The 15,212-nt window shown below is 39.7% G+C and overlaps 1 protein-coding gene and 1 long non-coding RNA gene across 5 annotated transcripts in view; one reads left to right on the forward strand and one right to left on the reverse strand.

The window, feature by feature from the left end:
• The window catches only part of TAFA1 (TAFA chemokine like family member 1), a 199,702-nt gene that overhangs the window by 4,627 nt on the left and 179,863 nt on the right, over window positions 1–15,212 (reverse strand). For all 4 annotated transcript variants that reach the window (XM_072347063.1, XM_072347064.1, XM_072347061.1 and 1 more), the window contains one exon: window positions 2,466–2,590. In XM_072347063.1, the coding sequence (XP_072203164.1) occupies window positions 2,466–2,590 (125 nt within the window). The remainder of the gene's footprint in view (window positions 1–2,465; window positions 2,591–15,212) is intronic.
• On the forward strand, window positions 3,703–14,228 carry LOC140257629 (uncharacterized). The gene is made up of 5 exons (XR_011905088.1): window positions 3,703–3,926; window positions 5,185–5,362; window positions 8,958–9,041; window positions 13,882–13,950; window positions 14,040–14,228. It is a non-coding gene; the product is annotated as an uncharacterized lncRNA (long non-coding RNA).

Genomic DNA, 15,212 nt, shown 5'->3' on the forward strand with positions numbered 1-15,212 from the left:
ACAAGTCTGTTTCTCACTGGTGTTCACTGTGTGCTTGATGCACCATCTCCCACTGTCGAGGTTGAGTCCACATGTTCCTGTCCTCCCTCTCCTGATTGCTCTCCTGAAATGTCATGGTGTATTTTCCAACCAGGTCCTGGTACTGCTCCAAAAATAACTCATCACATTTTCAAAGAAAGCTTTGAAATTCACATTCTTTAAAGAAAAAGAGAAAAGGAAATAGGAGTGAATAGGGACTCAAAAAGGGTTGATACTGGTCCAAAAATTGAATTACAAAATGATTTCTTTCCAGTGTTTGTCACCTGCTCTGACTATCAATAGAAAACAGATCAATTTACAGAGGCTGTGAGCTCTATATCTTTGGCTTTAACAACTTAATTAGTGAGCTGTATTAAAGGACTAAGCCCAGGAATAAATACATGAAAAAGAAGGGGTGGAGGCCATGCTGGCAAAGTCTTCACTGGATCTGCTGTCCACCTTCTGAATCTAATTACTCATTAATCACTCCTGAGAACCAAGCATGGAGCAATACATTGTAAAACTGCACATACTGTGTGTGTGTATACACACACACACACATATATATATATACATGCTTATATGTGATACACCGCAGGCCTTGAAGATAACATAAATAGGTTTTTTTAATACTGTGAGTCATAAACCTGAATGTTTCCCTTGTCAGGACAGCAGCAGCCTAACATAAATGTATTTTGTGTAAGGGAAAGCCTTCATTAAAATAGTTTACAGCCTGTGGTGACTTTCTCTAGCTTTTCTGGCTAATCACCACAGATATATCTAGGATGTTGAGTGATTTGTGTTGCTGCTTCTGCTTTCTTCGCTTCCTTAACTACATAAATTAGACACACATGGCCCAATCTTGCAGCCCAGATTGGGGTCAGTACAGATTATAGTGTAATCGCTTTCTCTGATGCCATCTGAAATGACAAAACAAAGAAAAAAATGCCTGTTTCAGGATCTGATTGCTTCCATTAGTTTATATTTATGTTGCTAGACTTGACACAGAAGTACAGACTCAAGCAAAGTTTCAGGGATTATAAAGTAGGGTTTTTGCTTGGAAACTGCAAGAGACAGTTGCTAAACTCATCATGTCATGTTGCCTTTGTCAGTTGGGCTCTGTAATGATACTTTAAAGCAACAAAGCAAAATTCTACTGGAAGCAGTACCATAAGGTACTCCCCTCACAAGCTAATTAAAATAACTCCTGTGGGTAAATGACAGAAATATTTCTTCAGTTATGAGCACTCACTCTGAAAGTATTTAATTTAAATGAAATACAATAATGCATACTGAATAGATTGGACCATACATCTGCATATTAATGAAGCTGCTAAATTTCTAGCAATCACTTCTAGATGCAGACTTGCCTAAAATGAGTTTATATGATGATGGTTGGGAGAGTTAAGGGTAGGATAAGTTCACAGAGCCTAAATTATATAACTTGCAGAGAGACTGCAGAGCTACTATATTATTGTAATTTAAACAGAAAAGTACAATGTAGTTCTTCATACTCTTCATTACTTCTTTAGCATTCCTTTTCTTCATTTTAAATTCCTAATTTAGCGAGAAAGCTGTTGTCTCCCTGAAAAGGTCATATGCTGGTTTGTTAGGTGTTTTGTTTTTGGGTTTTAAGTATATAAAGAAGCAACATAACTTTAAGTGGTGGTGAATCTAGTCACTCCAGGAGAAGATGAGTCTGCTATACAAATCATTCTTCCTAGGATAAATCACATGAAGGGAAATAAAAGAATTCAGGAGCCATGCTGGTAAGCTGGGGTTAGATCTCCTTCAGTTAAGTGGCATGGAAGACCATGACCAGACCATGACCAAGACCAAAATGACCAGAGTTGGGATGACAGGAAAAGGGAGAAGCCAGAAAATGATGACTGTGAACTTTCTGCAAGTTAGAATCCAGGTTTGAGCATGCTGTGCTTTTTAATAAGAAGGAAAAAAAATATTGAGTATTTTGCTTCTTCCACTTACCAGGTTTCAGTAGGTGTTTTTCACTTCACTGAATATCAAGACGTATTCATTTGTAAAAAGAATGTTTTGAGTTGCCAACTGAGTAAAAAATCCAGTCGTGGTATGAAAATAATCTAATTAAAACTGCTGAATGCAGGTGTAGATGGCAGCTTCATGAAAACGTTTGTGAAATATTTGGGCAGTGTAAAATAATACACTTCTGAAAAAGACTTTTTTTTTTCCTTCTTTTTTTTTCCCCCAGAGGTAATTTCATAATGGGAGAAGCTCAGCCAGCTCACATTCCACTTTCTCGCTCTGCATCTGTATCTCACTAAGTTGTAACCAGAAGCTCTGGCTGGCCTGGGTGGTGTGCAGCAAAGTTTGGGACATTTACAGCAGACATGATGCTGGAAACGAAGGTACGGCTGTTGACTCCCATTACTATTAGAAATCTCACAGCTATGGACAGAAAGACAACTTACTCTGGTGGTCTTGATTTTATTGCCAGTCGCACACATCCATCCAGAATTATCAGGCAACGTCTTACATTCCTCTCCTTCTAGGCAGGGCTCCATCTCACACCACCATTTCCCAATCACTATTGAAGCTAAAGGAGGAAAGACAATGTCCACAGTTATGTTGTAATGAAAAGAATAGTAAATAATACCTCAAGAAGCTGACAATGTATTTAAGAGATGTAAACCTTTCATCTGAGGTTTAGCTGCAAGGAATTTACATTTGTACTAGTTTTTCATCAAATATTGTCCTTACAAAACAGCGCATTGCTTGCCATAGCTTTCTTACACATAAGATCTGGGCTACTATGATGCTGTGATGGCAGCAGTACTATTTCAAAGCAAAGAACCAGAGCCTTTCACTCTGAGTAGCCAATCTGGTCTTTATGAATGCATAAGAAGAGTTGAAATAGGAAATTCATTAGGACTTGGAGGTTTGAGGAGCTCAAAATCAGCGGTACCAGCTTTGCCTTAAGTACCCACAGCTGGCTTTTTCTTCCCCACACCTGTGCCTAATTGTATGAACCCACGCAGCCTTTTAACTTCTGCAGTATCCTGTTGCAGGGAGTACTGCAGCTCAACAGGAAATAGAAGGTAAGCTAATACTGAATTGCAGAAGTTCTTTTTGTTGAGATGTGATCATGAATTTTATGGAAACCATATTATCGTTAGCAGTTGCCTTTAATTTCTAAGTGTTTAGCGTTCTAAGTAATTGCAGAGTTTGAGTCTTGTTGTTTGAATTTAATTGGCACGTATGTTTACAACCTTGAGGGTATCTTAATGAAAGTTGTGGTGTTGTTGTTTTTTTTTTTGCCTGGGAATTGGTATCTGCCTCTAACCTTAGCTGTATCTTAATGACAATTTTTGTCTGGGGATTTGGATAAACTTTAGCTGATCTTGCAATTTGCAGATAGTTGGGGATTGAGTGGCTCTGTTTGTGGCTTGTTTTCCCTGGCAAGAATTAATTTCTTGGTTGAGCTCCTGAAAACTAACTGTTAAGGGTTCTCCTACACTCAGACAGAGACTTAACTCTTTTCTGCTTCCCCTCACGACTTCTTCAAGCCCATGAAATTCCTTTGATGCAGCAGTATGACTCGTATCATACCTTTCAGCTCTGGAAAATGCCCTTTTGTGCATGCACTGATTTAAGCATGTCTTAGAGCTTATAATTAAATTATTGATTTATTTTTTTTTATCTAGCAGAGATCTTTTTATGCTTACAAAGTCCAGAGGAAACACTCAAAGACACGTACTGCTCGTTATGTCTATCACCTCAATTCACAGGTACATAAGCGAAGCTGTAGGAGAGCTTTGTCTGCAAGCTGAATAGCTTTCCCAATAAGAACACACTTTTCACACACAGAATTTACTCAAAACCCAGGAAGTAAACATCTTGGCATGGAAAGCTCCTTTGGTCCTAAAGAAGAGGTCAGTAAGTTGGAACAAATGAGTTAATGTCTTTGTTTCCTCTCTCCTGTTTTTTTCTCACAGCTTGTGCTTCACTTATATCATGCAATACACCCTTTCTCCGTATGTACTGCACACACAAAAGCCTTTACACCTCTTCTTGCAAGGCAGTGTAATTATGCTATTCACACATAGCTTCCTGAAGGGTATCATTAATGCTGCTAACAGTGGAGAAAAGAACCTTTCTTTGCTATGTATGTAAAGGCACATGGTGGTGGGTCTGCACTCTAATAATACGTTGTGCAATGGGCAAACTGCAGACTGTGTCCTGCTAAATGCTGCCCTTCACTGCAAGCATCTGAGCAGGGCATCCTCAGAGTGCATGAGGACAATCTGATGACATGGAATCAGAAATGATCATCATGTTTATTTGTTAGTGTTAATGCTTTAGCATTCAGTAACCGTGGAGAAGGATCCTAAGATGCTAGGTGCTAAAATTCACAGCACAAGACACACTGGCACAGGGAGCTTGCAGTGTAAGGCAGTGATATGATTTAATACAGGCTAAGGGGAGCATGGGAAAGCAATGCTGTTCATTGTAATTAAAGTGGTCTTAACTACTCATTGATGTTGTTCCTCAAGACAACCCAGCTACTTGGATATTGACACTGAAAGAAGTCAAACACAAAGTGAATGCTAACCTGTAATGTCACCTCTTTCATCAAACAATGTGCAGGTTTTAGTGTATGTGTCCATTTTTTTGTGATCACAGCGCAATCACAGTCACCAGTAGTCCTCACTCCAAGTCCCTAAGTAGTACAACTGGGCTGGGAAAAAGGTTCTTTTTGTAAAGGGGAAACTAAGGTCATTTAGATGAAGAGCACCTATTTGTCTCTAACATATATGTGAACACGGTCTTTGTAAGTCTGAAGCACTACAAAGCTCCCTGCTGTCTTGTCCCTGGCCCCATGCTGTGGCAGGGGCATCCGGAGCCCGATGAAAATGATTTCCTTTGAGTCTTGTGTTTATAGGTTTTCACTTCTATTAAGAGCCTTTGAATCTCTAGGACCAGCTGTCTTTCCTGGGCACCGCTGATCCTTTGAGGTCTGCTCAATTTCAAAGTTTTACACCTGCAGCTCTGTTCAAAGGAGAAGGCAAAAGCTTCAAAATGAAGCACAGTTGGCTGTGTTTGAGCTTATGTACACTCGTATAGGGAAAGGGATTAAAAAAACAACAACACCTCTCTCCGGAGACCACAATCCAGGTTTATTCTGTTTAGGTGTTGTCGCTTTGACGTGTGCTGAGGCAGCTGTGTGAGAGAGAACTGTTGAAATTAAGGTGCTTTCCCTTGGGATGGTTTATATTGGAGATCTTGAGGATCACGAGAAACCTGAGCTCCTCTCTGACCTGAAGTGCTACACCTGGGTGAGAACTATTGGCACCCCACAGCCACTACTGTAAGTGCTCACATCACACTGAATGAGATGCATGTAACATTTTGGAGCAGCTTTCACTGCATTCTTTCTCACTGTCTGGGGAATACATGAAGTGGAGATTTTTTTGTTCTTCATGCAAGGCTGATTTGACTGAGACAGATACCCTCAGCCACAGGGAGAGAAAAGGGATGTGATAGAAAAGAAGCCTGATGGCTCCTGCTTCGTTTGTGTTATTTTTCCCCAGCTCCTGTTAGGGTAAATAAGGGATTGCTTCTATCCGAGTTCTTTTCAATAAAATGCATCTTTTATGAGAATATTAAACTCGAAGCATATAATGAACAGAGCTGGGGAGAAAAGGAACTTTCTTAAAACATTTTTTTTGTCTCCATCTCAATTCACTTTTACCACCTTTGTAAAGCTATAGGACTTTTTGGTTTTGTAAAGCTATAGAACTTTTTGGATGGCTTTAGTCTGCATAAATTAGCAGACGAAAAAGCACTTGCTTGAAATGTCATTTTCTATTCACCATCAGAGAAATAAAACAACAGATAAAAGATCTGATAGTCAGACTGTGTGTATGGAAAGAGTGAGACCACAGCTTACGTTTGCTTGTGTTTGCACAACCCTACTGCGTTTCAAAATGCATTTATTTCCAAACGCAGCACCCAAAGCCCTAGATGGCTGTAGGGAACTTCAAGTTCAGTTTAAACTGAATGGTTTTCAGCATGCAGAGTTGATGAGATCCCTTGTGGGATGCATAAGGGCAGTGATGGCTTTCTGTCCCCTCATGCACTATCTGGAGCACAAAGGTTGGGTGCACGAAGAGAGCTGGCTGCAGATGTTTTCCCCTTGAATTTCAGAGACAAATTATTCTATGACAGCAATGCAGTAGAAATGCACTTGCACTCCCTCAAACACCTACATCTAAACTTTAACCAAATCAACACGGATCTACTAGGCATTCAATCACCTTCCTCTTGATCCAAATGCTATTTAGCAAAAAAGTGAATGCACAATGCATTTGATCCTAATGCTATTTAGCAAAAAAAAGTAAATGCACGATGCATTTGATTAGAACTTACTTGCTGAAACTCCTAAACTTGTTTTCACCTTTTCCAGTCTTCAGATTCTTGCATTAAATTGCAGCTACTGAGCCCTTTAAAGCAGTGAACAACTGTTCTCTTACAGGGGGTAATGAGGCTGGAGGAGGTCTGGGAGCAAATGTGCACGCACAGCCCAGAAACTGGCAGGCACTTGACTTGTGTCATGTTTTCTGCTCCAGTGTGTACACAAAATGCAAATCTTGGTGGATGCAATGCTCCTTTAACTTTTTTACATCTGTTTTTAGGAAATAGTTTTAACGATGTGACAAAGCATATATGACAATGAGGATAAAGATGTATTTAACCATATGACTGTATTGTCATATTGTTAGATATAACTTAAATTCATGTTTATGGAAAGCCCTGAATTATGGAATCAGAGCAAAGTCTCATCATGCATTTTTCAACAGCTCAGAAGAAGCACACCACGTATGAAAGTGTTGCAAGATTACTTCTGCATTTGCCATTAGAAAGCCACAGCAGCTATCTCTTTTTGCCCGTGATAAAGTATACGCATTTGAGTTATTTACAGATAGAATACAAAGGAAGAGAGATATTAGATTGTGCTTCCTCCTGATCATAGGTATCCAAGGAATAATGAGCAGAGATGGCTTACAGAGCCAGTATGACACTCATTGGGGACGGGAAGGTTTTTACTGTAAGTGTAAAGCATTCCATTTAATCTAGTTTCCACCAGAGAAGATTGATATAAATAAAATTTAAATAGAGAACACATTTCACAGATGCCAGCAGTGAAAAAGACTTTGTCAGTCTAATGAAAAGATATCAATTTTCTCCACTTTATTCAATAAATTGTGAGTCATTTTCTAAATGGATTAGATTAAAGGAAAGTTCAAACTCCCTGTGAGAGACTCATGTACTGATGGGGACTTTTGGCAATAGATATAGCGCTGAGGTAAAATCTTTCTGGCCCTTTTTTTGCCTTCAAGGAAAAGAAATCTGATATAAGCAAGATTAGGACTGTTTGGATCTGTACTCTGTGCTCATATGCTTTAGAAAACAAAATCTCAGAGAATTGAATGAGATGTCGTTTCTCCTATTTTATTGGGATGTCATGGGGTGCAGAATGAATTACAGGGGAGGGAATGCTAGGAGGATGAGAAAGCTGGAGAGAAAGAACATGTCATTTGAAGGGTTATGTATTTCATAAACAGAGCGAGGTACCATTTACTCTGGGAGCAGCAGTCTGATAAGTTAAAGAATACAAATCCAAAACTGAGAATTTCAGGTTGAATAATATTGTCTAGGAGAAATACAGGGTTTTTCCTACTGGGAGTCCATCAATCTGCTTTATTCAATCTTACTCCATTTTAGAAGCATCAATCTAATGCTCACTCAGTGTAATATTTGGCAGACTTTGATAACAGACCTCTAATAACACCAGGAAAACTGACATTTTTTTCTGTCTAAAACAGTGTCATCATTGAGGCAAGTGATGTCTCTTATTCCTAATTACCATAGAGCTAGTCTTGTGAAGTTAATTTAATGTTTTAATTGTAGTAAATGTTTTAAAAGAAGATAATATATTTCTTTCTTTTAGAACTTCCCAATCTACTCCCCAGGTTCTTAAACAATGCCTTATTAATTCTCCTCTTTTACAGAGGATTTAAGGTTCTTACATTTTTCCCTTTCTGTCCAGAATTCTTGCTCTTTCATTGTAATGTATTCAGCAGCCAGAGCAAGATATTTTTTAAGGGTGTAATATGTGTCTAAAGAACTCTGTGGGCTGCATTAAAATACACCCATAAAATATGAAAGGGTAGATTAGATGCAGAGAATCCCTGAACAATTTCCATTTAAGATCTGCATAAGCCAGCAAAAATTCAGCAGCGGGAGAAGACTTCAGGAGTGAAAAAAACACTTACATTGCCATTTTCTAACAGTTGGCATACTGGTAGGTAAATTGGAAAAAATAACAAACACGAGTGTATACTTCTCTCACAACAATATGTCTAACAGAGACAGCGTTGGCTAATGGCCTGGGAACCAGAAACTCCTGAGGCTCCTTTAATCCCAGCTCTGCTTCCGACTTCTTCAATTACAACAGTGAAATCACCCTGTTGCTGTCCTGGTTTTTCATCTGTAGTATTATTTACTTGAAGAGAGAGTTTTGCGCTGTTTTCCCATGTGTTCCTTTCTGTATTTACCGACCTGTTGAGTTTTGATGCTGTATTGCAGCAGTGTGGGACTGACCCTTTTTGGTCATTTGCACAACATTGAGGAGAATGCTGTCCCAGACAGTAATGAGATACTCCAGGTACTATGGTAACCAATAATAACATTAAAATTCTGTGATGTCCGTCTGCTGCCAGGAGGTTTTTAAGCATGTGCATTACTTTCTGCTGAATAGAGACAGTCTGGGAAAGAGCAGATTTCAACCAAAATAGCTCAGAGCTTGCAAGGGAATTTCTAACCCTCATACTGCTCAGCTTGGGGGGGGTGGATGCTGCAACTCTGTCATTTTTATCTATGTCCCCCTCTTTGCACCTTAGGAAATGAATACTGCTTGAACATATGGCCGAGAGACATCTGTAACAGAAGCAGGACCACAGTTTCTCATGGGTGGCACCTTCATAGTGAGTCAATGTGCATCTTCACTTCCATGAGTGCATTAATAATGACAGCACTCAACTCCTCTGAGTACTTAGGAAATGAGTACAGCTGTTCAGAGGGAAAGACTCTTTTGTCAGCTAGGTATAAATACATCCAGGTTGTAAGGAGAGCAGTAGGATTTGCATGACATCTTCTGAATGAAGTATATCTGATATAGCACCGAACCTTTGGCTTTTAGATTTCATGAAGCAAAATTTGTTTCATGTAGGTGCTGATGAGTATTTGTTTTTCTTGGGAATTAACATTGTGCACAGCAACATGTATCTAATGCAAGTGTGGATCTCCTATATTCATAGTTTTAAGCATGTGAGCTTATCAGTGATTATTAACGTCATCTCACTGCAAAGGGTGTGGGTCATTTCAGAGCAACCTGCTTTCACTGAGTGCTAATAAGACTAATGAAAACATGAAAGGCTTGCATGCAAACAGCTGGAAGACATGCATGTGACAGGATCTTCTCCTAACCTGCATCAGGAAAACTGATCTCCTGTAGGTTAGGGAGATTCCTTGTTGCAATTAGCACTATGTTTGGAACTGAGGCTGTCCCTTGCTGCAGGACAAAGCTGAGAGCATGCTGATAATATATTTGTGCACTTTAGCAGTGTTATTTATATCCTATTTGAACTGCCTCTCAATAGCCTAGTGAATGCTTAATCTTATTGTTATATATTTAATGAATTGCCTGTGAACTGCAGCATAATTTTACATTTTTAGAGAGACAATAGGAAGCTGCTTATAAATATTCACACTTTTCAGATCAGGGATGAGGACTAGCATGCTGTCAAAGGAGAAAAATGACTCTCTGCAATGTTCATTTTTCATTAGTGATAATTAATAGAGAAAATGGACGAGTCAAAATGGAGAGTGGGGATATCCTAGTTGTGAGATGAAGATGATGGGGATACCTGGAGGTCGGTGGGTAGCCTTGCATTGCTATGCCTCTGGCAGCAGGGACTCTATGTTATGTACATACTGCTGATGAACTGTCATGGCCCTGCTTCTGCTGTGCAAATGGTTGCTCGCACGGCTGTTAATGCCAGGAAATGGCAGTGTTGAACCAGAGATATGATTGCTATGACTTTGTCCTTTGTGACTGTGGCATCGAGTGCCCAAGAGGAGCAATTATAGTCTTCGCATTATAAACCAATGATCCATGTTTAGGGTCTGAACCAATGCTTACTGAAAAAACAAAAGCAGGCAAGAGGTCTTCCTTCATATTTGTGGGCTTCTGAACCGAATCTGGTGTTTGTCAAAGCTGATGTTCGCTCAAATGTGAACTCCCTGTGCCCTGGGAGGTTGGGTTTAGTGAAGCGGAAGGGAAAAGCTGTAAGATGGGGTCCAAAGAGTGAAAGCCTGTAATGACATTTTTGTCTGAATGAAGTGCCAGAAACATAGCTTAGCAGAAAAGGTATGAAAGAACATTGGAAATGAATAAATTATACAAATGTAATGCATTCATAAGGCATAACAAAACATGCATAATGCATTGGATGGTTATCTGTTATGAAATTAAGATCTGGTATGCTCCTAGAAGTATTTAACTCAAGTTGTTTCCACTCTGCATGTAAGATTCCTCTAAACAAATAGATAAGGAAACAACTTCCATTGTATTTCTTGAAATTAATAACATGCAAAGCTATTATGTGCTTCTAATCAATGAGAAATACTTGTTTTTATTTTTTTAAACTTTGCATATGTTTTTCCAGGGAAAAATGATTATTTATATTAATTATATTGTCACATCAAACCCGAATTATTCTGTGCATCCCAGAAGGATGAATCCCTAAACTTGGAAAATGCTGATGGTGTGTCTGAGAATACAGAATCTCTTCTGTAACAGTGAGGGCTGTCACGTGGGTATCTGCTGGTGAAGGAAGTGTGTGAGAATAGGAGAAGTGGCAAAGGGGGGGGGGGAAGCACAATGGCCAGATATTGTGAGTAGGGGAAGGGTGATATTTTTCCTCTAGTTTGGATTTCAAGGAATATTTTTAGCAGCATTTCTTCAAAAAGCACTGAGTACATTGAACCGTCTCCCACTCTCCTCCTAAAAAGGATCGAAGGAGCTTAACAATACAAGCTGGGAAATCGCTGAATCAAATCACCCCAAAATTTTGACGTCTATATAAGAACTGGATATCCTAGAAGTATCATCATTGGACTTGGATCTCTTGCTGGGTTGAGAAATGTTAGCAGGTTTAACAATTTGATGAGTGCAATTAAATATGGATTTCAGCTATTGCATTAGTGATTTAGTTATGCCTAAGATCTCATCCTTTTGCACAGGCTGACCCTACCACGTGCAAATGGGGGCTAGAGTGTGAGCAGCCATGTGCTGGCATCAGCATGGCAGCAGGACATGGCTCCCAAGGGCCCCACTTGTCCTCTCCAGTGAAAGCCTCAGTCAGTGCAGTCATGCTTATGTCTAAAACACCCATCAAGCACATGGCTTTTATCTATCTAATCACAGGAAAGCTGCCTAACTGGTGATTGAAACTCTTCTCCAGTAATTGAAGTTCATCAGCTCTTGACCTAATGCCTCGTAATGCATTCTTGGTATACTCTCTTTACACCCAAATATTCTGGCTGTTGTGTCTTGTAACTTGATTAAAACAAACAAACAAACCATAGAACTGTTAGCCAGGACACTTATGCAGCCTTTGTTTGTCTCCTGTTGCTGTGTAGCTGGCTGATTTTCAAGGCAGAGTTGTGTGCATCAAAGCCCTTACAGATGTAAGCTATGGATGGACCCTGAGGGCTCAAGCAAAGAGTGGGAGCATTCCTTTAGTTTTTCCTGTACTTGCTGGTAATTTTCAGGCCATTGCAGTCACAGAAATATGTTTACGATGGACTGGATTAGAACTGGTGTTATTTGAACTTGCACTAACCCACAAACTCATGCTGTAAACTAGTGTCAGGTGCCCATGCTTTCAGGGTGTGAGTGATTCAATTTCAATGGGAAACAAAGGTAGGTTTAGTGTTCTAGTCATTCTACTGTGGACCTGCACATGGTGAACAGTTTTATTCATGGTGGTACCAAAAGGCAGAGCCTGCAGATTTCTTTTAAGTAGTTTAGATAACTTGCAATTACTTCTACTGTGTAGGGAAGATACAGTCCAAATTCTCTTCTGTGAAATGGGGGATGCTGTAGTATAAATAACAGACCCATAGAGCCCTTAAAGCTCCCCAGGCCAGCTCTCAGAAGGGCACTGTTTAAAATCTGTATGGAAGAAGCTGTTTTCAAAGGTTACATTAAATGAGCCAACTGCCACTGCACAAGGTAATTACTCTTTTAATAATAGTGCTGTATTCATGCAAATCTCTTTGTTCTGTGATGTAAGACAAGTCTAATTGTGTATTAAAGATTAAAGCAACATTTGTTTTTTGTAAACAAATCCCTAGTTACAATTACAAATTACATCATGCATAATCTTGACACGATAGATTTGGAGATATTTCAGCTCAACAATGCCAGTGCAATCAGAACAAGAACTGTGAGACTGAGGAAAAAACTGATGAATTGAGCACACAATACTTTGTATCTCACATCATAGCTTAATTACTGCTTCAATATGCTTGAATAAGAGAAGTAACTAAATTATAAAAACTTATCAGCAAAAGAGTGCAGTACATGAGTGGATATTAAACTGACCTTAACTGACAAGCTTTTCTTTGAAATTATGTTTTCCTTCAGTGCTCATAATACTTATTTATTCTGAAGCATTTTACAGAGATGAGAACTCTGGGAATGGGCACTTGAAATTTCATGGCCATCACAGCGCTGGCACAGCTCACGTCTTTTTACCTCTATTCAATGTAACTCTAAATTATATTATTTTAAAAGATTCTAATTCAGTACCATTTACAATGGGTTGTTGTTGTTGTTGTTGTTTTTAACCTTGGAAGAGTCCCTGGATTACATTTCTAACTCACTCTTTGCTACAGATAATTTATATGATGACCACACTCTGTTTTCCTTGGGGTGAATTTATGCAAGGATCATTATCTCCTACATTTGTAATACACAAGATGCATTCTTGAAAAAATAACCAGAGGGAAGGAGCTGTGAGTGTTGGACTCCAGATACTCCAGGAATCTTGTGCATGCTCTGGTCAGATGATGCTTAGCTACAAAACCACAAGCTTTTCTGCCGTCACCATAAATATAAGTTTAATGCTTTATTTTTTCACAAATATCTGTCCTTACTCCACTTTATCTCATTAATGTTTATACAAAATGAATGTAAATGGAGGCTGAGAGTGCCCAGTGCCAGTTCTTTTTACAAATTTGAGCATGAATTAGTGTGAAATACTTTGCAGAATGTGTTCAGCTGTGCCAGTTGCAGAATGTCTGCAAGCAGGAGCCCTCCAAAGGTGAACAGCTAAACAAAAGTGCTGAGAATTGCAGTAGTGACTGAAAAGCAAACAGGAATATGTTTCAGGTGAAGTTTTAGAATGCTTTTTGTTAATTGTTTTTAAACTACTCTAGGTTGAAATAGTTGGGTTTTCTCTCTAAACAGACACCTTCACAAGTTTTTGTAAGTGAACTGAATAGGAAATATAATTGGCTAGTGAATCCCCTGATGTGGCAATTAGGTTACTGCCATTTTTTTTCCTTCTCTATTTTCCATCCCCTCAGATCAGAAAACTTAAAAACTGCAATGGAGTTATCTACCATACAGTTGTGCGATTGATGGTCTTCCCTGTACTTACAGTGTCTGACCTCTCACTCATTCAGTTGATCTTGTTTCACTTATTCCAGGCTTCTCTCCTATATCCCTATCTCATTTTCTGCTTGTTCATTCAGTCTCCACATCAGTGATCTCCAAGTCAAAGCGGGATAACAATGGCGCCTCCAAGAAGACACTGAGCACAGGTAGTTCTTCACTCTTGTCCTTGATTGTGTGCCACATTTATTGCAACCAGTCTAAGACTGAAGTGTTGATATTTCCCTTTAAACTTCAGGTGCTGTTGTTCTTTTGTTTGACGCTAACTGGAGATAACGCTCATACCCTGAACTTTGTGATGGCAGGCAGCAGAAACGCATTTGTCACAGCAGCTGTCTTCAGAGTTCTGTAATTCAACTTTCAATGAATGTAGAATATGATGATTTATTGTGAGTGCCTTTTGCACGGGCTTCCTCAAATATTTATAACCTCATTTAAATAATTAATGCATGAGATTTAATAAACTGTTTATATTCACAAAAAGAATGTAATTTTCAGAAAGGCCTGTTCAGGTGCTAGCAACTACAGATAGACCACATTAATTAAAAATAATGCCTTGCATCTAGAGTTGATATGACCTTGTTCTAAGTAGTCGAAAGTTGTTTTCTTGGGGTGAAGAAGTGCTTCTATTAATCTGGTTACATGGTTCAGCTATGCACTGCACACACTATTGTAGGGAGAAAAAGAGAACAGTTTTCTATAAGTCTGGGGACTATTGAGATCAAGGTTTGTCCCTACTAGTTACCTACTAGTTGAGCCAACAATAGCAATTACTGCCAGGAGGAGTGTGGAGACCCAGACCGAGGTCCACAAGCAGCATGCTAGCATGCAAGTCGCAGGCTGCAGTGAGTGTCACAGTCTGGCCCTTGAAGTGCCGGTTGATGGCAGCTGTGCCTGTGTCAGGTGTGACCAGATAAATGATTTGCTTAGTATGGTGGTCTGCCTGAAGGAAGAGGTGGAGAGGTTGAGTTCCATTAAAGATAGCGAAAATGAAATTGACTGGTGGTGCCAGGCCCTGTTGGCCCCGGGATCCTGGGACACAGCTGAGGCTCCCCAAGGACCTTATTCTCACCAACAAGGAAGAACTTGTTAAGGAAATAGAAGTTGGGGGTAGCTTGGATTGTAGCGACCATGAGATGGTGAGTTCGAGATCCTGAGTGGAGGAAGCAAAACAAAAAGTAGGATTGCTACCCTGGACTTCAGGAGAGCCAACTTTGATCTCCTCCGGGACCTAGTTGGGGCTATCCCGTGGGCCAGGGTGCTAGAAGGCAAGGGGGCCTGTGAGAGCTGGCTAGCATTCAAACGGCTCCTCTTCCAGGCTCAGGATCGGTGCGTCCCTGTAACTAAGAAGTCAGGAAAAGGTGCCAGGAGACCTGCGTGGATGAGTAAGGAACTCATGTGCAAGCTCCGC

The sequence above is a fragment of the Excalfactoria chinensis genome, chromosome 12 (genome assembly GCF_039878825.1).
Source record: "Excalfactoria chinensis isolate bCotChi1 chromosome 12, bCotChi1.hap2, whole genome shotgun sequence".
NCBI classification, from domain to species: domain Eukaryota; kingdom Metazoa; phylum Chordata; class Aves; order Galliformes; family Phasianidae; genus Excalfactoria; species Excalfactoria chinensis.